At 45.1% G+C, this 26,830-nt stretch overlaps 4 protein-coding genes across 4 annotated transcripts; 1 reads left to right on the forward strand and 3 right to left on the reverse strand.

Moving 5' to 3' along the window:
- Positions 1-2,535: 2,535 nt before the first annotated feature.
- Positions 2,536-6,104, reverse strand: H6S33_011637 (uncharacterized protein; the record flags this gene model as incomplete). Its single annotated transcript, XM_044843020.1, has 5 exons — positions 2,536-3,930; positions 3,983-4,451; positions 4,502-4,820; positions 4,881-5,559; positions 5,634-6,104. The coding sequence occupies 5 exons, from the start codon at positions 6,102-6,104 to the stop codon at positions 2,536-2,538; spliced, it is 3,333 nt and encodes a 1,110-aa protein (XP_044696405.1).
- An 8,290-nt stretch (positions 6,105-14,394) lies between these two features.
- Positions 14,395-16,034, reverse strand: H6S33_011638 (uncharacterized protein; the record flags this gene model as incomplete). Its single annotated transcript, XM_044843021.1, has 3 exons — positions 14,395-15,423; positions 15,500-15,616; positions 15,840-16,034. 3 exons carry the CDS (start codon positions 16,032-16,034, stop codon positions 14,395-14,397), a joined length of 1,341 nt encoding a protein of 446 aa, XP_044696406.1.
- Positions 16,035-17,085: 1,051 nt separating this feature from the next.
- Positions 17,086-18,984, reverse strand: H6S33_011639 (uncharacterized protein; the record flags this gene model as incomplete). The annotated part of the gene is made up of 11 exons (XM_044843022.1): positions 17,086-17,146; positions 17,226-17,642; positions 17,712-17,791; positions 17,857-17,917; positions 18,006-18,062; positions 18,150-18,284; positions 18,342-18,355; positions 18,420-18,472; positions 18,527-18,585; positions 18,743-18,786; positions 18,916-18,984. 11 exons carry the CDS (start codon positions 18,982-18,984, stop codon positions 17,086-17,088), a joined length of 1,050 nt encoding a protein of 349 aa, XP_044696407.1.
- A 4,066-nt stretch (positions 18,985-23,050) lies between these two features.
- Positions 23,051-24,516, forward strand: H6S33_011640 (uncharacterized protein; the record flags this gene model as incomplete). The annotated part of the gene is made up of 3 exons (XM_044843023.1): positions 23,051-23,935; positions 23,997-24,053; positions 24,112-24,516. The coding sequence occupies 3 exons, from the start codon at positions 23,051-23,053 to the stop codon at positions 24,514-24,516; spliced, it is 1,347 nt and encodes a 448-aa protein (XP_044696408.1).
- Between the last annotated feature and the right edge of the window lie 2,314 nt (positions 24,517-26,830).

Genomic DNA, 26,830 nt, shown 5'->3' on the forward strand with positions numbered 1-26,830 from the left:
TTAGTCGTGGGCTTATAGTCATGCCAATAAGTAATTGGACTCGTCTTTGGCTGTTCCTACGAATAAAAGGGCACCCGTTCGAATTCCAAGTGATGGTTTCTGTCACATGAACGTTGCATATTGCATAAAAAATCCCTTCCCAAACCAGTGTCAGTCCACACAGCCCGCACTACCTTAAATTCACTATGAGTTGGCTGACTCCAAAAGGCCATAGCTTATTATTGCCACACGACAACACTGAATCATGTCAATGATAGGTTGTTCGTATATTCTACTTGAGCATTGATACTTTTATTCTGTAGGTACATGATCAATGTACTGAGGTATGAACAGTTGGGGTCGGAATTGGTATTTTTGGGCATCTAGTGACAACTGTACAATCACTGACTACGTAGATTTCTCTTGTCCTCGGGGCAGGAAAAAAGATGCAAGTTCAGGCAAAATTACTGGGTCATTCTTAGTACTGAAGCATAGACGAGTAGATTGGCTTATGTACCTATCACGAGTACAACCTATCACGAGTACACCTTTAACTAGTACGTTTCAGCCCCTCTCATCACGCTAAGTATGTGTCGACTACATGTCGATAAAATATTCTTCAGGCGGACTTGCTTGCGCGTAAGTTAGTGTGCGTACTCTCGCCATAGACGCGGCGGCCCGAACCGACTGGCCTTGCGTACATCGCGGATAAGTCGCACCGCCGTACATGCCTAGATCTCAACTCACGCCTAGATCTCAACTCGCGTAGCCAGCTGCCAGAAAAAAAAAAAAAAAAGTGACAGGAAAAAAAAGAGGGCTATTTATCCGTATTTGCCGCACGGCGAAGCATAGTCTGATATTTCTACTCGTCGTGTTTAACGGCGGCTGGCGAAGAAGGCACGCACATGCATTCATCCAATGATACTTGAAACGGGTTTTTTTTTCCTCAGTCAAAACAACAACGACAACAAACTGTTTTGTCTCAATCACGATACGCCTCTGTATATTCACAGAATACAGACAGTTCCAATCGGCTCAATTAAACGGCTCCGCGGCAGTTTAGGATTGAAATACGAACTGAGGAAACATTTTTTACTTTGCACTCAAAGTGAATGTGATAGCGGGAAATGTGAAAAAGACCAGCGGAAAGAACGACCACATAGGATGGCAAGGGATACATTTTTTTGAAGAGGCCATCGGCTCACCATTCTTTTTCCATTTTTCATTTTTTGGCCAAAGTCAGCAATGCATGTTATTTGTAACCAGATCGACAGAGATCAGGAATATGAGTAAGTTGATATGTAGCTATAGTTACATGGATCCTACAAAGAACCGTCGTCCCCGGGAGAAGGATAATCTGGAGTCGAGGACGGGTAGTTGGTTGAGTATTTTGGGCTGAAGCCGTAGTGAGTGCAAATATTCAGTTGAGTAGTCGGATGGTTCTGATACTAACCCCGGGTGTCCTCTTTCGGAATAATAGTATAGCTGCCTGGTTACAAATAGATTATGCCTCCTGACCATTGTGACGCCGGGACGATCAAGAGAAGTCGACGGCGAGCAAGTGCCAACGACCAGTTACAAATAACTAGCCCGTATACAATTAATAATCAGATTGAATTTAATGGACAAACCTCACCGCCCGTCAGGTTGTATTTGCAGATCGTGTGTCGTGGTCGGTTCCCATTCTCGAATAAAGTAGTGACGGGATAGCGTAGGTAGAACCATGGTACCTATGTCTACTCTGTCCCAACAGCATGCATACCAGTATCAAATTTGACTCTACTCTACTCCTCCAATCCTCGGAAATTTTAATCACAAAAAACAAACATTGCTCATTGATCCCCGTCATCTTATTCACACCGCAGTCAAAAGAAAAGTTCGGAAAAATCAGTGGTTTCTCGCTCAATCAATCCTCGAATCAATCAAGCAGCATGGAAAAACGTGGAAGAAAAATCGAAAGCAGGAAAACAGGAAAAAAGCAAAGAAGCAATAAAGGGGAATCGATTCGCCATTGGAAAAAGAAAAGGAAAAAAAAAAACAGATACCTATGCATCAAAACCGTGTTTATCTAAATTCTGAAAAACTTGCAAAAAAGGACTCGCATAGATGATTCGTAAGACACAAAGACACAAAGACAAAACGCTTAATCATAGAAAAACAGGGGCTAAAGGAACAATAATAGATGGATTGAAGGTGGGGAAAAGACAAAACGAAAATAAAGTATAGCATCGTGTATAACATGCCGCAGTACACAAAAACACCCTTCCCAACACAACCCCAGCCATTCCGAAAACTAAATATGAAAATCGTACCCGTGGTGGATGCAGATTCATCAGCAGACATGAAACATGAAAGAGAACAATAATGCGTAGGAGAAAAAGAAAAAGCAATGGGCTGGCTGGCTGTAACGGCAAGACCAAAGACATGCAGAAAACAATGCTCTACTCGTTATCGTTCTCATAGCTCCTAAAACCACCTGCCCACAAATGACTTCAGATGTCGTGCATCCTTTCCCTATTCAACTTTTGGTTTTTAAGATTTATTAGTAAAGTTCAATCATTCTGTCTTATCAGCTTCAGCCTTCGAGCCTCCAGAAGAACCTCCAGCACCATCAGTACCAGCAGCATTACCACTACCACTACCGCCACCGCCAGATCTTCTGCCTCCACCTCCGCTGCTAGCAGCTCTCTCAAGCAGTCCGCTACTGCTTGCAGACCGCTTGTGCAGAGTTACGTTCTTTCCCTTCATACTCAAAGCCTTTCTGAGTCCCTTTGCACTCCATTTCCCGCCGCTTGCAGTTGACATCGCACTCCCACTCCTCCTCAAACCTTCTCGTTCTTTGCCCTTCCCCCCGGAGACAGGAGAATTATTCCCAGAGTCTGTGAATGCTCGTGTGGGTGCTCTTGGTGCTCTTGGTGGTGAAGCAGGGATACCCGACTCGAGTACAGCAGCCCTCTTAGGACTTGGTTCAATATCCAACATACTTGGTGGTATCACTCCGTCAACAGCACCACATCGATCCCTCGGGTCGTGCATCGGTACAGGAATAAAGCCGGATCCTTCAAAGATTGACGGCTCTTTAGAAGGCTGTGAAGGCTCCAAATCAATCAAAGGCTGTACATCGTCGGATTCGGATTCGGTCTCCTCAAGCTTTGCCTTCTTCATCTCTGCGCGGATTTGCTTACGCCACATCATAGCGTACCTTCCTCCCTTTGCAAGAAGCTCTTCGTGGGTTCCTGCCTCGATGACTTTACCTTCGTGAAGACAGAGAATCTGGTTCGCCTGCGTGATGGTTGAAAGCCGGTGCGCGATAACGAGAGTTGTTCGGCCCTTTGCAAGTTCCTTGAGAGCTGCTTGAATATGCTGCTCAGTTTCAGAATCCAACGCAGCTGTTGCCTCATCGAGGAGAATAATTTTAGGGTCCTTGAGAATTGTTCTTGCGATTGCGACACGCTGCTTTTCGCCACCGGAAAGACGTAGTCCACGTTCTCCTACTTTGGTCTCGTAGCCATCAGGGAAGCTCATGATTTTATCGTGGATACTAGCAGCGCGGCAGGCTTCGTGGACCATTTCGTCAGTTGCGTCGGGGTTGGCGTATTTAAGATTGTACATGACGGATTCGTTGAACAACACAGTATCTTGAGGAACAACACCGATCTTTGAACGGAGAGAGTCAATGGTAATATCACGCACGTCTTGTCCGTCAACCATAATAGATCCTTGTTGAATGTTATAGAATCTAAACAAGAGTCTCAAGACGGTTGTTTTACCACCACCGCTCTCTCCAACAAATGCAGTTGTTGTTCCAGGTTTGCACACAAAGTCAAGACCACGGAGCGCGGGCTTGCGATGATCGTAGGAGAAATGGACGTCTTTGAAGGTGATTTCACCAGTGCAAGAACTAATCTCCCCGGCTTCTGGGGCATCTACAACTGTCGGCTCTTCCTTGAACTGTATTTTTATTAGTAATTATGCAACTTATAAAATTCGGATTTTAACTTACCAATTCAAGCATTCTCTCAGAATTGATCATAGAGCTTTGAATGCTCCTGTAAAATGTTCCAAAGAAATTCAGCGGGCCTTGCAATTGAGCAAGATATGCCAAAAGAGATACAAATTTTCCAACTCTAATTTCCCCAATAGTAACCTGCCATGCAGCCAAAAAGCAAGCAATGACAAGTCCAATTGTAAAGACCAGGTTCTGCGTAACGTTCATGAGGTTAAGACTGAGTAGAACCTTTTTCTCCGCATTCTGGTAAGCCCTAACTGCAGATCTGTAGCGTCCAAATTCATAGGCCTCAGCATTGAAATATTTGACGGTTTCGTAGGCAATCATAGAGTCGTTCTTAACGGCATCTTCCTCGCGCGACTTGTTGACCATTTCACGACGGATATCCGCACGCCACTGGGCCATTCTGACGGTGATGTAGAGGTAGCAGAAAGTTACGATGGCAACGATAAGCGCATAATATCTGGAATATATCAGCAATGACCATAATTTCAAGCTATATGGGAAACTTACGCATCAAACTCAAAAAAGAAATACGCAATAGCCACACCCAAGTCTACGAGCATAGGTACAACCTGGAACGAAACCTGCTCAAGGAAATTATTGATTGCATTTCCCTTGCTGAGTGCGCTCAAAACTTCACCAGTCTTTTTGCCAAGATGGAAGTCGAGTGATAGCGAGTGAACATGTTCGAATGCAGATGTTGATAGAGCTTGATATGAATATTGCCCAATAGGAATCCACAATGTGCTTCTAAGGGCGCCAAGAAGTCCCATGTTTCCTTGAAGGAAGCGGTAGGTAATGTACAGGACAATTTGTTCCCATGGGAGGCCTAAAAAAAAAACATTAATTTCAGATCACAATCTTAAATGTCGTGCAAAGGGAAACTCACGCTGCTTCTGACCGTCTCCAGCCAAAATATCTGTAATCTTCCCAAGCTGATGTGGTACCAAAACATTCACCCCGCGCTGCAAAATCACAAGGATAAAACAGATGATCATCAAAAATTGCAGTCTACGGCTTTTGCTTGGCCATAGATACGGGAAAAAGATCGCGTATCCACGAAGATACTCCCACCAGCTCTGCTTAGTAAGGGTCATCTTCCTAGCCCATCCCGCAGGCTCATCCGGAGACGGTACACCATTGGTCTTGCTAGCGCCATAATCAGCGGAACCAGATGGCGAAGCAGCACCACTCAAAAGAGGCGTAGATTCTTCAGAATCAGTGGGCTCTACTCTAGGCTTTGGTGCGATCACAAGGATCAAATACAAGAACACAAGAAGTAACAGCAGAAACAGGCGGAAAATATCGATGGATAGATCGATAATCTCCCAGTTGTTAACAAGGAAAATGCCGTGTTTCTTTTTCAGCGTATTTACGAGCTCTCCGTCTTTCGGTTTATGTCTATCGAGGTCTTCTTCGTATATGTAGAGCTTGGCACCGAGGAGCAAAGACTCCCCGCAGATACCTAAAACCCAACTCGCAAAGTGAGGAAGCGTAGGGTACAGGGTGTTGTCGATTTGCGAGATGAGCATAAGTGCATAGATGAACAGTAGCGAAACGGTGCAAATCTGTGGCGCTTGTTAGCTTTTAACGCCCTCCAAGACCCAAATTGTGATGATGTATTGCTATTCGATGAACTTACAACGTAGGCTTGTCCAACCCACCAGCCACGGGTTGTTAACGCGTGGAAGATCACGCTCGCCGAGTTAAGCACAAAGGTCATAATAATTCCCACAAGCAGCCAATTGAACACGGCCTTTCTCGTCGGCGTTAGTTTATCATCCGATCCTCTTTTGCTCTTTGCTGATGTCCCTCCGGGGAAGCGACCAGCGATTCTGGCAAAGAGGCCAGGCCCGTCGTTTCCGCTGCCAGTATCGCGAGTCCTCCTACCATTCTCGTAGATTCCGTTGACAGATGGCGGTGAGGGCCTTGACGACTGGGACGTTGAAATTCCCCACCAAGCGAGCGTGAACAGAAAGAAGACAAATAGAGCCAGTGGGTAGACGTAGCGAGTATACAGGATGACCTCACCGAGCGGTGATGTCGCAGGAATGCCCGGCTCCAACGGAGACTCCGAAGGGAGTGGCGACATGGGGATAATGGGGTTGTCCATCACGATTGCTGCAGGCAGGAATCGATTGTATGGAGGAGAGGAGAGGAGGGGGGGAGAGGAGGAGGAGGATGATGATGGTGAAGAGTGAATGAGTGAGGGTGAAGGAGGAGAGAAAGATTGCGAGAGTAGCCAGCCACTTGCAGGTAGGCAGGTTGAGGAGGCGGGCGAGCAGGCAGGCAGAGTTACTGGCTGGCAGACAGGGCTTTTTTCTTCGACTGCAGCAAGCAGTAACAATCTAACTTCTTTGTTTCTTTTTTCTTTCCTTTCGAAAAATTCTTCCCTTTCGCTTTCGCGACTTTCTTTTTCTCCTGATTTCTTTTTCTGTCTTTGGGGGGAAGAATTATTGATCTTCCAGTTCTTTATGAGATTCTTGACCGGGACCTTCCCTCTGAGTAGTAGTAGGTTCCTGTAACTACCTCGATCTCCAGATCTTCCAGGCGTCTATCTATCTATCTCCTCACCAACAGCTCCTTCTCAGGTTCTTTTTCACACACACAGGTGATAGGTTTTGTGATATCTACTCCACGTTGGTATTTCTAAGCTATGTCGTCTTGTCCTCTGCTACCAGAGTGACTAACTCTGAATTACCTACTCACCTATGCAATTCTATGTTTGATGGCCGCCGCGACTGCAGATGACGCAACACCACAGCATACACAAGCACTAACAACTAACTACTGCTGTACAGGTGGGACAGGGAACTGTGACGCTCAACGCAACACAGCAGAAAAGAAAGAAACCTCTGTGAGAGTCGGACCAGCGGTGACAGCTGAGCTGAAAAAGCAGACGGAGCTGATTTACAAATTGGTGTTTGTTCGGAGGAAGAATAGGAGGGCGCGGGGTCAATTCAATGGCGAACGAGTTACGAAGCTCTGTAATATTTGACTAGCTGTGAGTGTAGTGTAGCGTAGCAATCAAATCAATCAAAAACATCCATCCCATAGGCATGATACGCGCACCGCCGCCGCCGCCACCACCTCCACTGACCTCCTACATCCATTATTGATACTGCCCAAGGACTCACACCTATCGATACACAGTTTGACAGCCCCTCTCCCCCCCCCCCCCCCAAAAGGGACCCTTTTCCTTATCCCTTTCTCCCAGGGTTCTCCCCGGAAACGCCCTCTGTTCTCTAACGGGAAAGGGTCCGGAAAAACCTCCACGGTCAATCTGTCATTCCAGGGATTGTGCGAGAGAAAAATGAAGATCGTCGCGAATCGTCGTCGTAGTTGTAGAATAGCAAGTGGGGGGAGCAGCCGGAGGAGGGGGGGAAGTCGGAGATGGAGGTGGAGGAGTGAACTGGAGGAGTGGGCAAATAAGAGAGTTTACAAACTTCCTAGGTACATAACTTTTTCTATGTGGGTGTGTATGTATGTACCTTCTTTTCTTTTTCCTTCTCTTTCTGTCGCGCGTGTCGGAAAGTAAAATTGAAAAAGCAAACTTCACAGAGTAGATAGGGTCTTGTGGAGATAGGTATGTAGGTACTTTATCTGCTCCCATTCCCTAGATTGTCATAGGTATGTACTTGCGCCGCTGCGCTTGCCTTGGAGGCGAGAATGCGAGAGAGTCCGTTCACCACGCCGCATGTCTGTCAATCCCGTGAGTCCCATCATGAAAACCAGATTGAACACCCGGTTGAGACTACTGGTTGCAGGACATCCAAGCTTTTCTCGTGACCACAGCTTCTCATCTCTCATTGGTCCCTACTTCATCCAATATGCTCCTACTTGACAACTCATCCATTCACTCACCATGTCTATCTACTTGCGTGATTGAGTGCTGGTCCGTTATTGTTTCCCATCTTAAATATAGAGCAGGCATTTGCTGCTTCTGCATGAATATGTGCTCTTCGGCCCCAACACTGCCCTTTGCATATGCATGTGGAAGTAGGCATAGTACCACTTCTTCTCTTCCTTCATGGCCATCGTACCCTTTGGAGTATGCACTCAATGATATCGCTGAGGTATCGGTGAGTTGAGCTTAATCAAGAACCTGCCGAAACAAACTTGCCTGAGTAACGTTAGTTGGACCCAAGGGTTGTACCTATCATGTAACTCTGCTCTAGTAAAACATTCCACTCTTAGCAGCGACTCGTGCTTTTGGATTCTTCAAGCTACCTGCTCTAGAGTACTCGTATTGTCCTGACGTTTGTAAAAGGAACCACTATTGCATACCATACAAATACGCGCCAAATCCACAATTTAGTATGGTATGCAATAGCGGTTCCTTTTACAAACGTCACGAAAGTACGAGTACTCGTAACTTCCTGACGTTTTTGAACGCGACTGATATTGCATACCATACAAAAATACGCCAAGATCCTGATTTTGGGTGTATGCAATAGTGGCCCAGTCCAAAAACGCCAGGAGACTACGAGTAGAGTGTGTATGTATGTAGACAGACATCATCCTCCGACCTATTCTTCTGCCATGTGCCCTACAGCAACCAACCATAAACCACAAAGACCCACCTACCGATAACGATCCCTCACCTCACTTCATCACTTCATGTACCTACCCCACGCACAAGGTGCGAACCACCAATGTAGAGTATGTGCGATCCCAGCTTAACTTATCTCCACCATCGTAAACGAGTCCAACTAGTGCGTCGGGTTTATCGATCCCGCAGGAACTTGAGGGGTCCTCCCTGCGTGAAGTGTTTTATGTATCATCCTCTTCTCTAGCTCAGAAAGAAAGGAGGGTACCGTGACCTTGCACTCGGTACCAGTACCCCATTTACTTGGCTTGGTCATCCCTGCTTCGGAAGGTCTCCCGAGAAAAAAAATCTGAGATAAAAATTGTGATAAAAATAGTTACTACATATATCCCGAGTGAGGAGGTACATACGTTCATAAGCAGTTTCTGATGGCCGTGATGCTGCTGATGCTGCTGATGAGGATGGTGATGGTGGTAATGGTGCTCCTCCGGTCCGAGAAGGCGATATCAAGAAATCAACGGGAGAAAGATATTTGTAACACTGAATACTATTGGAAGGTGAGCAGCGGTCAGCGGGCAATAGAATCTAAGAACAGTATTGGATACCACAAAAAAAAAACGGGGCTACATAACCCGATTCCAATCAACCAACAGGTGTACCTGCTCTACTTTTACAACAGGTATGTAGAGAGTAAGTACTCTAGACTCCGAGTAGAGTGAGTATCGTACGAAGACACACGTATCGGGTATTTCCTCAACCATCTGTCTATCAGCTTGCCAGTGTCAACATCTGAAACAAAGGTAGAGAGACCTTCACTTCACTTCACTTCACTCCATCTCACTCGATTGTAAATCTGACCTGCCAGAAGTGACGCAGCTCTAGAGTACATACCTACTCTACTCTAGGTAGAGTATCGGATCGGATCTCTACCCCAGAGTGGAGAAAGACGACAACGAGGAAAATACTGCGGGCCGGTTTCGAAGCCGTCTAGACTCCGAAACATGGAGAGCATCGACAGCTCGGAAATGTGCCCCCCTCCCAGCCCGCAGCTGTCACTTTCCCCGGAAAATATCCCGATGATTGAAACGAAACGAAACGAAACCGACCAGGGTCGAATAAACAAGCACATCCTGTCACCCGCTGGGCTGGCGGCTTTTTTCTGAGTGCTTACACTTTCTTTCTTTTTCTCCGTTAATTCTCCGGCCGGCCTTAATATCCCTCCCTCAGGGAAAAGTAGCCGCACTGTACGCGCAACTTCTAACCGGCAGTGTGGTATACAATATGGTGAAAGGTAGATATAAAACCTTCTTCCCATTATAGAAAGAAAAGAATTGTTCACAAAAAATACCCGATGTTTTATGCATAGAAGATTATTAGCAAATACAATATAGAGAAGCAGAAGAAGGAAGAAGAAAAGAAGATACGTAGACTCAACAGTTACAACAGCGGGGAGACATAGATCTTTCTTTTCTTTTCCTAAGTAGCCGGAGGCGGAGGCGGGTCCTTGCATGGACCGACCGACCGTTATGTTGTATGTTGACCGCAGAGCAGCACATGATTGCCGTGTTTGTACACTGTAACCCAACTCGGATGTAGCTCGGTGGGTAGATAGGGCAAGATAGCGTGTTTAAGGGGTTTATTTGACGGACATGGTATTCCTTGTAGTTTCGAGGAGGTTTGAGTGAATTAAATAGTGAGGGATGTGGAAATGATAGATTGACAGGGAAACATGGTCGAGGTGTAACAACCATTGGTAATATCTAACGCCAGCAGTATTTTTCATACTATCATTGCCCTCTATATATATCACAAAGGAGATGATGTTACTATTGGAGTGTTCTCTGCTAGGCATCAATAATTACAGCCCTGAGCCCCGCCATGGTATCTTTTTTGTTGTGTCTGAGTGGTAACTTAATATTAAGCTTTGGTCTGTTATACGTTATACCAGTCCTTATAATTATTGGAGTCAGCATCGCGCCGAAACTTCATATCCCCCTTCTTTTCTTGCTTATGGATTCACAGAGGGGCTTATCATCTCTGTTTTTCGGAAGAAGGTAAAACAATATTTCGGGTGATTTTTCAATTTGGAAAGCTTGGTCTCCAATTGAAACCACCTCGTCAACAGCCTAGATAACAGAGATTTCTTCTATGATAATCGAGTCTATCAATATAGTCAGCGAAGCCTAAAGACCACTTTGTATCAGACTTTTGGATTAACGAGGTAGATTGTCGACGAATTATGTTTCAAATATGCCTTTAATTGGGTCAGTGAGATCTAATAACAATAGATAATTCATGTCGATACGTTTCGTCAGCTAGCTTATGTATACACTGTAAGCTATGTCGATTTATTCTCGTTTGCTATATATTCTACAACCTAGAAACTTCGGTCAGCATCGCAGGACGCGTAATGTTACCTTAATCATGAAATAGTACTCGAAATTCTTACAGCATGATTAAAGACTTTAATCAAGATGCACTTTACCGAACGGATATAAGTACTTCTAAGGAGCTCAGAGATAGGGTATTTTCATCAGATAGTATATCTATAGTGTATCTAAAACCACGCGGCACACTCCAGAGCCTATGAGGAGAGCCAGTGAAAATCAGTTATAAGGTGACCATGGGATTTATGTTCGGACTATTCAGTGGTTTCCTTTACCAATACAGAGTAATAGTAGATCTAGCTTGGTTTTTGGTACCATAGTGATACCTTAAATTTTAATTGCCTTTCATTTTTGGCCAATCCGATGTGCCCTATATGAGTTTGGTCACCAGGGACTTAAATCCTTACTTATTTAAGCTTATTTATCATCCATCGATAGATCCCCGAGACAAATAGCGGATACTCTAGAGTCTGGATGTTATGAGGTCTTAAGTTAGACCTTAAATCATCTTGTAAACTCTGGCCAGTTCGTATGCAAAAAATAGCCAAGCATATCAGTCCTCCAAAGCCATCCGCTCAATCAAGCTAACTGAGGAGTCAGAACTCCTTGGGATTAATGTGGCTGAGCAGTTATTCCTTGTAGCAACAGAAAGGAAGACAATTATGATGTGAAGATATTTTTGGTACAGCCCTCCACGATATTCCAATCATATGATAAGAATACTTGGCCGCGGCATCTTGAGCATATATATCGTCTAGAGTTGGTCAAATGACATTTCGAGTACTCTTGGGAGTTCGGGATGGATAATGAAGTAATCAATCAAGTTCAGGATGGATCATGAAATGTCACTCGTATTTTGAATACCACCTTTAGCGATATATGTTGAATAAGTGATAAATCTGATAGAACTATGTGACTAGTCAATAGACAGTATCAACGTGCTCGCATGAGGCCCCTGACGGTAAGTGTTTGTTAGAGGTAGTGTGGTCCATGAGCAGGCTCGAGTCGAGCCAGGCGGTGAGCTCGAGCTGGCTCGGCCTTTTGACTACTAGGCTCGAGCTAGCTCGGGCTAACTGGGTAGTAAGGCTCGTTGTGAATGAGCCGAAAGCTCCAGCCCAAAGCTCGAGCCGGCTCGGCTCATGGACCACACTAGTTAGAGGGTAAGTGAACACTTGAGCGGGGGCCTGTTGAGGATTATTCTCACCCCATCACAGCTAGCACATAGATATATTCCGGTTCATACAATCGGCATGCCCCATTCGAATATAGAGTGCTTAGTGAGATTATTCTGACAATTATTCTATCTTATGAGAAGAAGGTTCGTATGCTTCTGGAACTCTTAAACCTGTCCACCGAAAAATGGAAATGGGGACGCTTTGGGTGCTAGAGTTAGGTGAAATTTACTGAGAAATGCATTTTTTTCATAAGTTTTCAAGTGTCATGTAAGCCGTGACCATTTCCGGCTTCCAGCGGGCAGGTCTGAGGGTTCCGGAACCATATGATATTCGAAGTATGCTACACTGCTGCCAAGATGCTCAAAGAGTTAACAAAGTACTCCATACAGTGGATAGAGAGTAGGAACAATTACCCGGCGGTTTCACAATCTCTTGAAACGCTAACATCTTACCTAGATAGCACAATTTTCAGGAAGGTTGTTAGCTGTTAAAAGCTTTTGCTCCTGGCCGAAAGAGAAAGAAAACATTGAAGTTACTAATTCGGGGTCTTAGACATGTATCAAAGTTGAGCCTTCTGTTAGTTGAGAGCCTATGTTGTGGTGATGGGAGTGAATGTAACATCCTTATTCAAGCGTCCAGATTGGAACTTCAGTTTCTTTTCCCCTGCCGACCTCGAGTAAAAGATTTGGACAACTGACAAGTCATATCAATATATAATCTCCAGAATTTTCATTAGTGAAGAAGAATGCCCCAGCCAGTCCGTGACTGATCCATCCAGTGGTCTAGCTTTCCGGGGGACTTATGCCCCTTATTATCTTTGTGGGACAGAGTATCCAATGCGTTTGTGAATAGGGTGAACATTTATGGAAAAGGTGGCCATGCCTTGTGACAGATCAATCAAGTAATCAATCGCGTGACCCGTCAATTAAGGAAGTAATCAATCAATCAATCGCGTGACCCGTGGTCTGCGAGTGATATTCCATGATTTTATATTAAACCGAGTGTCACGGTGATGGCCGTAGAGGAAGACATTACTGACAAAGAATCCGAGACTTCTACTACTGGGTGTTGACCACTGCATGATGGAGCTTAACCATTCGCCTTCTCTGGTGATATAGCCCTTGATCTGGTAAGATGATATGCTGATCTGTATGTTTTATGAGCTAGAAAGGATGGGGTTATCTGACCTCTCGCCCAAAGCTACTGTTGGCGCTTGGTCCCCATAGAGGCACTAATGCGGGAGTATGTAAGGAATGGTAATTGCTTTTAGAGGTTCACAGCTCAAAAGGTGTTTCCGCCCCTTCACTGGGCCATAATGTTCAAACTGATGATGTGCTATTGGTAGCAGCCAAAGCCAGCCGACACCGAGAGTTCCTTATTCCGTATTCTCATTAGTTGTTCCAGGGGGTGGAGCTTTATACTGGAGGAAACGTCCATGAAGTGGTGGGCGAAGAAGTTGATGGCTAATCGCTGTCACTCCAGCTTCCACCATCGGGGCTTGGCACACAACCGCGCCCGATTTTCTAGTACACATATCCGGTTGGTTCCCGGTACAGGCCTGCAACCACGTGGGATTTGGGCTACATACGGCTTGGGAATTTCCTTTTTTTCAATGAAGCATGACCACATGGCTACCTATGCCTAGAAATCTCGAGGTCAATACATACTAAAGTACATGTATGACTAGCAGTGGCCGACCTCGCGACCGCAAGTTGTTTGTTTTTCAATGCGTACGTGTGGGTGCCCGTTGATCTTTTCAACTTGTCTCCTCGATCCAGTGAATTGTATATCTCCCCATGAGACGGACTTCCACATAGGCTGTCCCCCTCCTCCCCCTTCAGTGAATCGACCTCCCCATAAGGATTCCTCCCATACGCCGTTGATAATACATGTAGTTTTTATATCTCGTTAATGACCTCCAAATGCACAACCGATGATATACCATCCAGTTAATCAAATACTCTAATTGTTTATACCCCGTTGATGCTTACCTCCTGTATCCCGTTAATAATATCCCCCACCCCGCTGATGATACATATTAGAAGATGAAGACTGGTGGTGTCCGTTTACAAACACATGTATATATGTGTGCAATCATGTCACAGTCCCATTCTCTGCTTTCCCGTGACCGCGGCCGGAGGCAGATGCATACATGTACATATCCATAATGTCTCATTTATGATGATTGACCAACTCTAGGGTGATCACTAAATATTGTTGGATACTGTCTCCATAATCGAAAGGAAACAAAATCATCACGTTTCTTACAATTTTGCAATAACAATATGACAATCACCAACCTCTCCACCTAACCCATACGTCCTTTACAGTGTTATCAGGGCCAACAACGAAATACCATCCGTGCCCATTGCCCGCAATACAGGCGTGCTGAGGCCAGATTCTCACCTTGCCTCCAACTTTGAGCTTCTCCCCTGCACCCTTCACCTTCTCCACCAATACGCCATGCTCCTGAGAGATCTTATCCACAACCCACCCACTTTCCTTTGGTGTTCTTCCAGCACCAGGCATTCCCCAGTCTGAGACTGCTCCCCAGCCGGGCCATTCCTTACCTGGCTCACGCCCTAACCCAGTGGTGCCAACTGCCACGAGTGCCTCGGTTGATCCACCCTCACCACGACCGGGGTAGATCGAGACTACCTCAGCAAGGACTGAGATAGCAATGTCCTTAACCCCCAAGCTATGCGGTTCAGGAATGGCATGAGTTGAAAGCTGCTGTAGATCGAGCATTGTGTAGACACCTGCGTGAACCTCAAGGCTGCATCGCTTGTCAAGTGATCCAAGATCTTGCGCAAAGGTCCTTGTGGATTCCGGATCCTTCGTCATGGTTGTTATCGACAAGGCTGTGGGTGTAGAGCCAACGGAGATGGTCCATTTGCGGCTACTCTCCTTTGGCAAACCAAACTCTTTGTTTGCTGAGACCATTGCCAACTCTCCTGCCTTGATCTCCTCTGACAAGAGTGTGAAGACTTCGGTGGCATTTGTGGCGCTGTATGAGTGTCCGGCATGGGTGTAAAAGCCCTTCAAGAAGACTTTCCCAGTAGTTTCAAGTTCAAGGAAGCGGATACGACCAAGAAGAGTTTTGAAGCCTTCGGTAGCTACCTCAATCCCGGCACGGTGAGATCCTACGTCGAGCTTGATGAAAAGAGGCCATTGTTTCGCCCCAGGGGCAATGGACTTGAGAAGTGGTGTAAGCTGATCAGGGTGGTCGATAAGAAGACTGATAGTAAGGGCTGGATAAGCAGAAGAAAGAGCCGAGAGCCTAGGGATTGCTGAGGGCGCAAGGGGGACTCCATATAGGATCTGAAAATAGGCATTAGAAATATTCACGTGACGGATATGCACTTTAATGATGTGCTGAAATTGAATTGGTACTTACATCGTCCACAACGCCTTCCTTGATCAATGGGGCCAAGGCCTCTGCCTCTCGTACTGTAGAAACAACCAACTTTCCACCACGTCTTTTTCCAAGTTGTAGGCGGGTCAATTCAATGGTCTGCATGTAATGATTGCGTCGTTAGAACAACATCCGTGCAAGATTATCCCAGCTCTTGATCCCAGTTAAATGTGGGTCTTCCCAAGGCGGGTATGATCGTGACCCATGCCACACCATCCCAGGTTACGCTCCACGGATGATCCTCCCAGTCCCGAGACAACCACACCATTTTATTTTGTGGGAAATGGGGAAAGAGGAGGGTGCGCAATTGTTGACAACTCACCTTATGAGTTTTTACATGGGCTCTAAAGTCAATGCCAAAAGTCTTTGGAGCCTGGAGCATACGCTCGCAATTACGCTTGAGCACAGCTTCATCGAGAATCACAGATGGAGATGGAAGATCTGAGATGTGCTTTCCCAGAAAATGCTTCCTTAATTCCGCAGAGGAAGGGGCAGGGTAGATGGTATCAGAGAGCATAATTGAGGGTTGTATATATCGTTGCCAGATTTCTGGGACGAGGTCGGAGAAGGCGGGGTAAGTCTGTGGGGAGGTGTGTCTGGGTTAGGGTCGACTTATAGCTCTGTAGAGAGTGCCGTTGTGGGGATGTGCAGTTGTGTGTACTGAAGCTGCTGTGGTCAAAGAAGTAAACGCGCGTTTATGATAGATATGGAAAATAGCTGTGGTCGTACGTGCTCTTCAACAAAATCCCGAGGAATTGGAAATTGTCAAGTTCCCGCTGTTAGACTTTGTGGGGACCAACGTCTAGTTATACTCGGGGCAGAGGCAGAAAAAGAAGCTATAAAAGGATGAGGCATTGTTCAATTAGTCAAACAGTCGTATCTATACGGCTTGCTGAATACGGCGGTAAATATGTGCCCTACGTACATATTCCGAGCCCAAAGGCACTTCCAGGCTTCTATGCCCCCCCGCTTTATTCCCATCCCCCTCCTCTCTTCAAATTGACTGGGTACATCATAGGTAGATAGGTCCTTTGCTCTCTACAAGCCTCACCGGATCACACGGAGCCGTACCCTACACTTCTACCCTGCATTATTACCTGATCTTTCCATTGAGTTCCAGCTGAGGCGATATGTAACCGACCTCCTGCACAGGATACTGGAAGCATATACGCCCACAAAGCCACGCCATCATACCTACACATATTTACTCTATTCTACTGGCGGCAATAATTCTGTAAGAGGAGTGTCCCCACTTTTTGTGCAAGCGAGTCCCGGCGATTTTCAATCCTAGTTCTGGTAGCATTCCAAATATGTGATTGAACAGCACTGGCACTGATGGCTAGAGTAGAGTAACGGCTACGCACAGTTATAAACGCGTCTACCTGCAGCTGCCACTAGTTTTTGGCCCCCAGAAAATAACTAATTAGATAAAGGGCCCGCGGAATACCTAGTGGTACCTAACAAAAAAGGAAGTATGTATTGGAACCGAAAAAGAACAAGCAGAAAAGGCCTTTTTATGACAGAATTCAATTATTAGGAAAATAAATAAGGAAACAAAGAAAAGAAGACTACATGCCCCCTGGGTGATCTACATTGATATCATACGGCTTCCTAGCCAGATAGAAGAAACTGTTTTGCTAAAGTTAGTTCCATGCACCTAGAGATGTGTCATTGTGCGGGATTAAATTGAAAGGATAAGATGCCTCACTTTGAAAGATAAACATGAATGTGTCTATTACCACAATCCCGCTGAGCTCCCAAGCATAATTCCCGCGCCGACTCTGCACTCATACCCAACACCCGCGTAAATAGTGCTAGTCCATAAGCCTCGAAACTCGTCTCAGAGTTAACTAAAGCCCAGTGTCCTATTTCTTTCAAGTGTGGATCTTTAGGCCAAGGTCCCACTGGCATGTGCCTAATTTCCTCTGTAATTTCTATGAAGCCAGCGTCCTCAAGATACTCCTTCGCTTTGACTGGCATGTTTGCAAGGCCCATTATATCGAGTGCCTTTTTCCAGGTAATCATGTATATCGACAATGGGCAATCGGCGGGAAAGCTATTATCATCGCAACTAAGCTCCAAGGCATGCTCTATTATCTCGACGTGACCACCAGGCGTAAGGTGTCTGTACAATTGCAGTTATATTAGTTCCATAACAGCAATACTTGGTCAAGAATGACAAGAATTGACATACTTGTATATTTGGCCTACATAATGAACCCAGTCCCTTATAGAGTGAGAAAGCATCCGGGAATGGATAAAGTCGAAGTGGTTCTGTAAAGTTATAGTTTATTTAGCTCATTCAGAGAAATACATATGTATTAACGGTTCATACGTACAGGCGGGTATGTCCACTCTAGTTCTGCATCATCAATTTCGAATCGACAATTCGGAAGTACCCTGATAAAAAACGCCGAAATTAGAATGTAGTCTCAAGAACGAGGGGGTCCGGGCCAAAGAAAGAAACGAGAAGAAACGAACTACTGACAGGTTTGGTTGAATTGGGCTCAGATCAACCCCGACGATATCTGCCTCGGGATATAATCTAAGAAATTCCCACACAAAAGCGTATTAAACTACATGTAAAGATGTACCGGTTACGGGCCGCTTTCCAGCTCAGAGAAAATCTTACTCCGCCATATCAAGCGCCCAAATTCCAGTTCCACAGCCAACGTCCAAAACTCGCCTTGGAGGGTATCGATCCAGAGGTGCGAGAGTAAGCTTGCCGTGTAGTAGTTTGAGGAATATATGATGATGCATATCGAGGCTACAATCGCGGGATTAGATATTTGAAATGTCAATCAGGCAGAAAGGGTCAAAATACCGATCTTGCTCCGTCTAGAAATTGCGTAGTGAGTATCATTCTTGTCTGTTTTGATAAATGTATTTTAAGGGGGCATACCTCATCATTTGGCAAAAAGTATTGGCCTTCTGCATATTTATGATACCTCCTACCTTGGGAGATTTAGTATAGTATAGAAAACAAAGCGACGGAAAGATTTCACGTACCATGTTCAAAGGGGTAGTCAGTAATACTCGATGTTAGAGAAACACATCCGCTTTGGCTACTACACGTTGATCTGATAAGTATCTCTATCTTCTCTGTGGCCCACAATGTACAGCGCATGGCTGGACCCAGTACTTTGGTTCACCGCGGCTCAGTTGCTTTGGGTACATTTGTGTTCCCAACATGTCAACTGCAGGGGGAAGAATTCGGTCACTCACTTCCCGGAACTTTGGTCGTCATCATCGTCTCCCGCCTGGTAGTACTGGTAGGGGCATCTGGTCAGATTTGAGAAGGACAGGGAGTGCAAAACCTTCGCCGTGAAACACTACCGCCAAAACCACCACCACCACCACGACTACCACACCACCACGAATATGATATGATGACTCACCATGCCAGAATCTACCTCAATGTTGCTTGCAGGAATGACGGGTTCCTTCTCATTACCCGTGTTGCCCATGGTTTGCCTCCTTACTTGACTAGAGAGTTCTTAAAAACGCAAAAAAAAAAAATGGAGCACGTCTATGATGTGATAAGGTGGACTGTGAATCGACAAAACCTGGATTAGATGAACAGTCGAGCGGTGCGGAATAAATGAGATCAGATCAGATCAGACGACGCATAGCGTTGAAGAGCAAAAGGGCCCGGGATGGAATTATATAGAACAAGGCCAGCAGCGTATGTAGGAATGGGGAATAAGGAAGCGGGGTATTGATAGGTAGAGAGAATCAAGCAAGGTGTAACTGAGGCCGGAACACAGACATGAAGCTGGTCCCGTGCATTGCATACATGTATGTGAGGCCGGCCGCCAGACACATATTCATCCAGGTTTAAAACCTCTCCAGGAACCGCCCTAATTTTCAACGAGTACGGACATGGGTTTACTAAAAACCAAGCTTTTCTTCATCTCCAGTTCCTCGGGACAGGTATCGAATGTGGGAACACGGTGTCAAGTAGGTATAAGTATTTATATAGATATAACGAACGCCTGAGAACTTGTGGGGGAAGATATGTGGGATGAATTATGGATGATGGAAGGGGATGGATGGGGGTCGTTAGGTGTAACAAGAAAAGAAACTTTTGCTATCTCCTAGAATTCAATTGCTACGTATGTGCCTAATAGAGGCGGTCGGGCTGTTACTCTAGCCACTCGACTGCATCTGCTTACTTTCATGAACTAGCCAGATAGATATTTCCTTCTTCCTCACTCTTTCCACAAGTCAACGTTGTGTGTACCTCCCTCCCTCTTATGACGGCGATCTTCACGACATGGGCCCTACGGACACTAAGCTCGTGATAGCCTATCGTTGACGCGCAGGAACGCCAATTCTCGTCGTTCTGTACCAATAGAAGGTCACCTTTCTGTCCGCACCCGAGCACATACATAACATACTCTACTCTAGTATCGGGAGCACCATCATACATACGGTAGCTGTCACGGATATCACCTACTTTAGCTTCGCCCACCGAAGAATACTTCTGTGGGGGTGTGTTAGTCCAACCTCTAGGCCTTTTCAACACATTTTTTTCTCTCCTAAGACCCTAGGATAAGTGAGTTGATTTTTTTTCGGTTTACTTCGCTTCGGTTCAATCTGCATCCTCACTCAGCAAGGCTAGTATCTTACGGTTATGGTGATAGCGGTAATGGTGAAATTCCCAGATCCCCATAGGGTGTGGAGTTAGATTGATGCTGGATTCTTAAATCTGACAAGTGGTAGATGAATAACCCTAGCCCTAATAATTTGCTCCACCAAACAGTGCGCTGCAGAACTACAAAGTTTCTTTTTATGTACCCTTCTTCCGAAAAAGACTGGGAGAAACGGCAATGACACGGTATGTTTTTGTCTTCGATATCTACCAAGAACATCAATGAAGGAACCAATGAAATTCGAAACCAATATCTCACATCGTGGCTAGCAGCTCAAAATTCCAAGGCTCTAGCGTATCATAATTCCGCGGGTTATTATTAAAGCAGAAGCTATGTACATGTATGTCGTGATATCCCACCCGTATGTGCATAACAGGATCTTTCCAGACCCTTGAAGATATGGCATCAAATCAAGTCTCCTACCGTATGCCGAATGCTTATTGATTGGAGACTAGGCAATACTATCTGCTTTGGCGGATGATAATGAGATTAATGATTATGGTAAAGATCTAAATACTCCCCTAAATGGGGGGTCGTGTTCTAAAACAACCTATATTGATGAATGATATACTAAAGGTTGAGGTGAGAGTAGATTGGGAGTTTCACTCCGCATAATTATCGCTGTTCGTTTCTGTCTGCTTTCACCCCTCAAGCGGCTTCCTCAAATCGTCTCCCTGCGTCTTCTCGAAGCGCACAAGAGAGTAGCCCCAATCACACATATGTGGCACTTTGGGATAGGTTACTTTAAAATATATAGAACTTTTAGTGTTGCCCCTTGGACGTTTATTGCTACCATCAAGCGCTTCCAACTTTTTGGTCTTGTTTTCAACGACCAAGCCTAAGAAAGTGTTACTAGTGCTATAACTCGAACCATAAGGCGCCGATAGACATTGTCGCTGAGGACAGACATAGACACTCCATAGTCATGATGTGGAATGCGTAAAATAGATGTTTATCAAACCATGATCGGTTTGGTAAACATTTTATGCGTTAGAAGACCGCATTAAAGACGACTGATCATGAGCTTTAGGAATGATGGCTCTAGATCCGGCACTTGGTTGGCGCAATCATTGCTTCAATGAGCGTTGTCGGGTGCCACACAAAACTGTGGGGAAAGCCACAATCTAATAATGTATCCACCACAACTTTTGGTGGCGTTGATACCCGAGATTTGACGGAGTCTTATTGGCCATGGTGAGAAGTTCATTGAAAACCAACAGTACTTGGTGGTGCGGAACAGGGTTGAACCAGGTATCTGCAGATCACCATGAGATTTCCGAGAGTATCAGTATCCACTCTAATTGCGATAGATACACCAGGAAAAAAAAGAGTGAGACATTGAGTTCTCAGGTACTGTCGCTCACGAGGTGCTGACGGGCACTGGATCGTGTTGACGGACAGGGGGATTTGAGCCAATAAAAGAGATCTTGGCTGCTCTATCTTTCTCTTTCTGGCCTAATCAGTTGATACCTAGTGTCTGTCATTACATCGTGAACGATAGTACTCTATTCCTTTCTAGATTACCTGGGTTTGAGGCGTTGGGAGTTTCGGCAGTGGGGGTTGAATTGAATGTGGGACCGAACGCTTGATAACTGTAACCTATGGTACATACATGTATCGCTACCAATACCTGCGGTACATGATGGGTCCGTTTCTGGTGCATGCTCAATTTTCCTACAATGGCATACCACAAAATCTCAGGAATAACGAAACGAACTGGACTGGAATATTGGGCTTCGGATTGATCAAATGCTTGTTGAGCCTCAATCCGACAGACCCAAAGCGTAGGTTTTGGTCGTCTTGACCAATGGGTAAGTGGTATTCCAGCCCAGTCCGTTGGTACATGACCCGAGAGCCCTCCGGCACTGCCTACAGTATATCTGTTCACACCCTACCTAGCTAGAGGGCGTTAGAGCGTATTTACTAAGTGTCATTTTTGACAATTGACACTTCGAAATTGATGGTTGCAAAATGCAAAATTGATACTTCCCCTCCATAGGATGCGCAAGCCGCAAAGTGGCACTTGTGGATGCCGCTTTGGAGAGTGGCAAAGCGCCAATTGTCTGAATTGACGGTTAGTAAATACGCTCTATTGTGCTCTACATCTTCCGTATCTCCCCCAATTGCGAGCAGATGGTTGTCTAGGCACTCTATGGATCCACTGCTGGCAACCTCTCTGCGGCCCGTAAAGGGAGCTAGCTAGCTACTTATTCGCGCTACACGGCCTGCGCTACACCGCATACAGAATAAAGGGGAGCATAACCGGTTACATCATCAACCATAGGCAACCCAAGCGCTGAGATATTGGCAGGGCCCAAATAGACGCCCGTAAATCAGAGCCGTTCTTTATGTTTCAATTCACAAAAATAATGGCAAAGCTAGCTACTCAATGTAGAATGGCACAAGGCGCATTTTAGTTTATATTGCCCCTCGTGCTGTGCCACTTGATGAGTCTTTTCGATTAAGCCCTTTGTGCCATCGTTTACATGTATCTAGCTAGAGGCTACTGTATGATACTCGCACAGACTGTCACAAGATTGCCTATATTTTAACTACCGGGTTTCTGTCCGTGGTTTACCTTCTTTATTTTGATGTTCACGAAATCAAGCACCAAGATCGAGACAAGCGAAAACAAAGCGAAAAAGCGACACAGGTGAAAACACTAACTACAATATAGAAAACGAACGTGCCCACACCCTTCCCCGCGAATACTCCGTGGTGCCTAGTGGCTTAAGGGATCATAGATAGATCTGCCGCCAATTCCTAATCGACAGGGTGAGGGAGGTGCCACTTTCCTCTCCTGGACTTTTGTTTATTGACATCCCACAACAAGCATTAACGAAATCAGCCGAGGGGGGAAAGAAATAGAGAGGACGACATGATGGCTTCCCAGAAACTCCGACATCAATCTCGAAATCGGAGCTACAGCCCCCCAGCATCACCTTCACTTCATTCCATGACGTCCCATAGCAGCAAAAATGGTAGTGAGTATTGTGGTATCTCACCTGCACCCCGGCATCCTGTACCATCCATGCAGGCCGCCTTTGAAGAATCCATTCTCGATCTCGAGGAAGATGCAGGCACAAGTGCAAGTGCGAGCAGCTCCTCCGGAGCGGGTTATTCGTCTTCTTCCTCTCAAGGCTCTCGCTCTCGGCAAGGTCACCGCCACTCGGAACACCACAGGCTCCTTAAACTTGTGTCGCAAATCGCCTTCGGAATTCACCTACTGCATGCACGGCTCGCCAAATCTGACCCGGAGGTGGTGCGAATACTTCAGTCGCATGTAAATGATATGGACTTTTTTGTCTCTTCGACCACAAATGATTTTGAGATGGCAAAGTCAGACATCAGACAAAGGCTAAAGCACCTGCGGGTCCCGATAGATACTGGCCGCGCATCCGATGTCTTTGATCAAATGTTGGGCGATCGCGAATTCCGGCTAGAAATCGTCAAAGGGAATGAAAATGTTGAATATGTGATATCGCGGACCACAGTGGCTATGAAGAGCGCTTTAGTGGATGTGCGAGAAGGGCTGAGTGCGGTGGATGAGCTGGCGAAATACCTGTTGAGTCTCAAAAAGGGATGGAAGAATACGGATCTAATACGGGTTTACACCGCGATGACCGTCAACGTTGAACAATGGTTTACGGGCCTGGTGGGGTTGCAGACGAAAGGTGCAGGATTGAAGGAGGATATCGGCCAACTGCGACGTGTGGTTCGGGAGATCGAGCAGAGGACAGGTGAAGCATCTAGGAGGAACAAAGTAAGATTTTATCCTTTATAGCATCTAGAGAAGTCATGAAGTTATTTCTGCATATGGTTAGATGCTAAAGTTTATGTCTTTTGATACAGGATTCGATAGTGGTGGCAAGCAAAAATCGGTGAGATTTTAACCCCGAATTCTATCCGTACGAGCTCTCCACTCACTTCTACAAATAGTGCCCCAAAATATCCGCGAACATCAATAAACCACTACCGTCGCCTCCATCAGATTCCACTCTCACTGCAATCGACATACGTATATCCAAACGCCCCTCTCAAACATCAAAAAAACCAATTCCGAAGCGCCATCACTCAAGAACTGATAAACGCAAAATAACTCCCACAACCCCTACAATTATCGTAACAGAAGAGAACCAGGAGTTTCCACCAACTGCGAAAGTGAGCCGTACAATCTCTCAGCGGCTTCTTAGCTGCCCACGAACTCGAGGATCAAAGGATACACCTGAGAAGGAGCTTGAATTCCAAAATCAAAAGCGACTAAGTAGGATACGAGCTCGACCGGTGCCAGAAATGTGGCCAGAACCGCTATCAGCGAGGTCTGGAGAAGTGACGGTATTTTGATCACCCCCTTTTCATTAGTCCTAATTGGGGGCGACTGCGGCACAGTAAACTAAGTTAGGGATATGATAGGAAAATGAAGAAGAACAAGATGAAGAGTTGAACGAATTTTCATTTAATCCAGACAAGGATAAGCTTCAAGTTGATGGAAAAGAGAACAGAGAAAAAAAGGAGAAAGTATTGAGAAAACCAAAAAGCTGCATCGTCTCATGATTGATCCTGACCTTATTTTTTCCTTTCACTATAGCTTTCTTCACTTTCACGTATGCATATTGGGTTCATCATTCGCAAACTTCGGCTGTAACAATCCTGGGTAACAAGTCTTCCCTCTTCAGATGATCACTTTCCCCTTGTTCCCTTCCTAGATTTCTTTTTATCATTTTTCTAATATATTTCCTATTTTGATGCCCCATCTATTCTAATACTCGGCGTCCTGATCGGCAAATCAGAACCTGCAAATATTTTACCGTCGCTTCGATGGCCCACCCCTTTTTTTGACGCTTGATGCTTTCTCACGTTACACCCGTACCCTTCCTTCGATCCCGATTATTTACACTTCTACTTCCTGTCTTGGGTTCCTGCTTGGGCCTGTCGAGAAGTTTATCTTTTACTTCGTTTTTTTTTCTGCGTTATACTGTTACTGCTTGCAGGTGGTTTTGGTGGTTGGTTGGCTGCTTAGGTTATTTGGTGTGGATTTCCTTCTTCTTTACTTTGTTCTGTGATTTTATTTGGAGTGATTGGATGAGATCCGGGCACGGTACACATGATATTACCTAGCGGTTATACATGCTATGATCAATACAAACGAGTAATGATCTATGTTTGGCCACCATTAGGTTTCTGCCCCGACGTCGTGAATGTGGTGTGCATAGCAAGCTGGTTTGTGACATCTTGAGTCTACGGAACAAACAAAACAAAAATACTTAACACGTGGTTCATAACCCCTCAAGCCTCAAACTAGGAGCGTATACAAGGATCTTTGTTTTTCTACACTTCGGTTCAATCTTTTGGATCGATTTATTGATACCAATCAATGTCTGTAAGTGCAATTGGTTCCAGCGTGGTTACACTTATTATATCAACGCGTTAACGGCCACGTTTATTGGGGCAAATTTAATAAACTGACCAACTATTACAATAAAACAAGCCCCTACACATCAACCCCAGATTGGAATGCGCCAATCATACGTTAACAGGTGCGAGTGATAAGTTATGAGCGTGTTACTGTTGCCGTTGTTATTACAAGTTCTCAAACATAGGGTTTTAAACAATCTCTTCAGTTCCCCCATACGTTTTATAATTACTATGACTATCACCATCATTGATTACCACTGCGCCTATTACAGTTTCCCCATAGTGGTTCCTCTAATTATCGTTTCTTGATGCATGTACGCAGATGATTTGCGTCCAAGTTCATGTCGAGTTTATAATTTAATCGCTGAACGTCCTTAAGCTTAATGTTCTTAATCCATACTGTATTATATCATCCAATATCTGTTTTGGATGCTTCTGGCTACATGGTTGCATGTATGTAGCTATCAATAATAAAGTATACTAGAAGACGTATTCTTAAACCTCTTACTCCATTCTACCAGAATTTAATTATTCAGACGTACGTACTAGTCCTCCAGATTTCTCAACACGTACCATGGAGCTTTGGTAAAATAATATATAATGAAACAAAGAAACCCGGCTGTACACACATTTGAAATCTCGTATTTGGCAGTTCGTCGTGGCCAGTAAGCACGGGTCCACAGACATCACTCTATTCAATTGCTTTCGTGATCCGGCAACAAAAGAGTCAGTATTACTGAGCTCATACTTCGACAGAAAATCGCATCGAAACTAACCGAAATACTCGACCCCCCTCCTACTCCTAATACCAAGGTTGGCACTAACTTGAACCAACCTTATCGGCGAAAAATGGGTTTTGGCATCATTCACCCCCTTCTTCCCCCCTCTTTGTCTTTCTACTGGCACTGTATGGTGCTCATCTAATATTCTTTTATTCGGGAAGCAGCTCTTATATTGGTTTTGCCTAATACCGTAAGTTAGGGTTAGGGTTACTGTCGGGAAAAAATAAGAGGTAAAAAATTAAAATAAACATCTTCTTCTCGTGCACTTTACATCTATGGTGTTCTTTAATAGCTAGCTGCAGGCCCAAGCTCTTAAGGCTACATCATTATCGAAGCATGGACTATAATCGAGTTAATAAGCTAGAAGAGTAGTGACCATGATTAGCTATAGTCGTTAGTAACTACATAGTGATAGATCATTAAGGAATGTTTTAAGTGATTATATGGAGTGAAGTTTAGTG

This window comes from Morchella sextelata (assembly GCF_020137385.1).
Source record: "Morchella sextelata strain SCLS chromosome Unknown scls_6, whole genome shotgun sequence".
Lineage (NCBI taxonomy): Eukaryota > Fungi > Ascomycota > Pezizomycetes > Pezizales > Morchellaceae > Morchella > Morchella sextelata.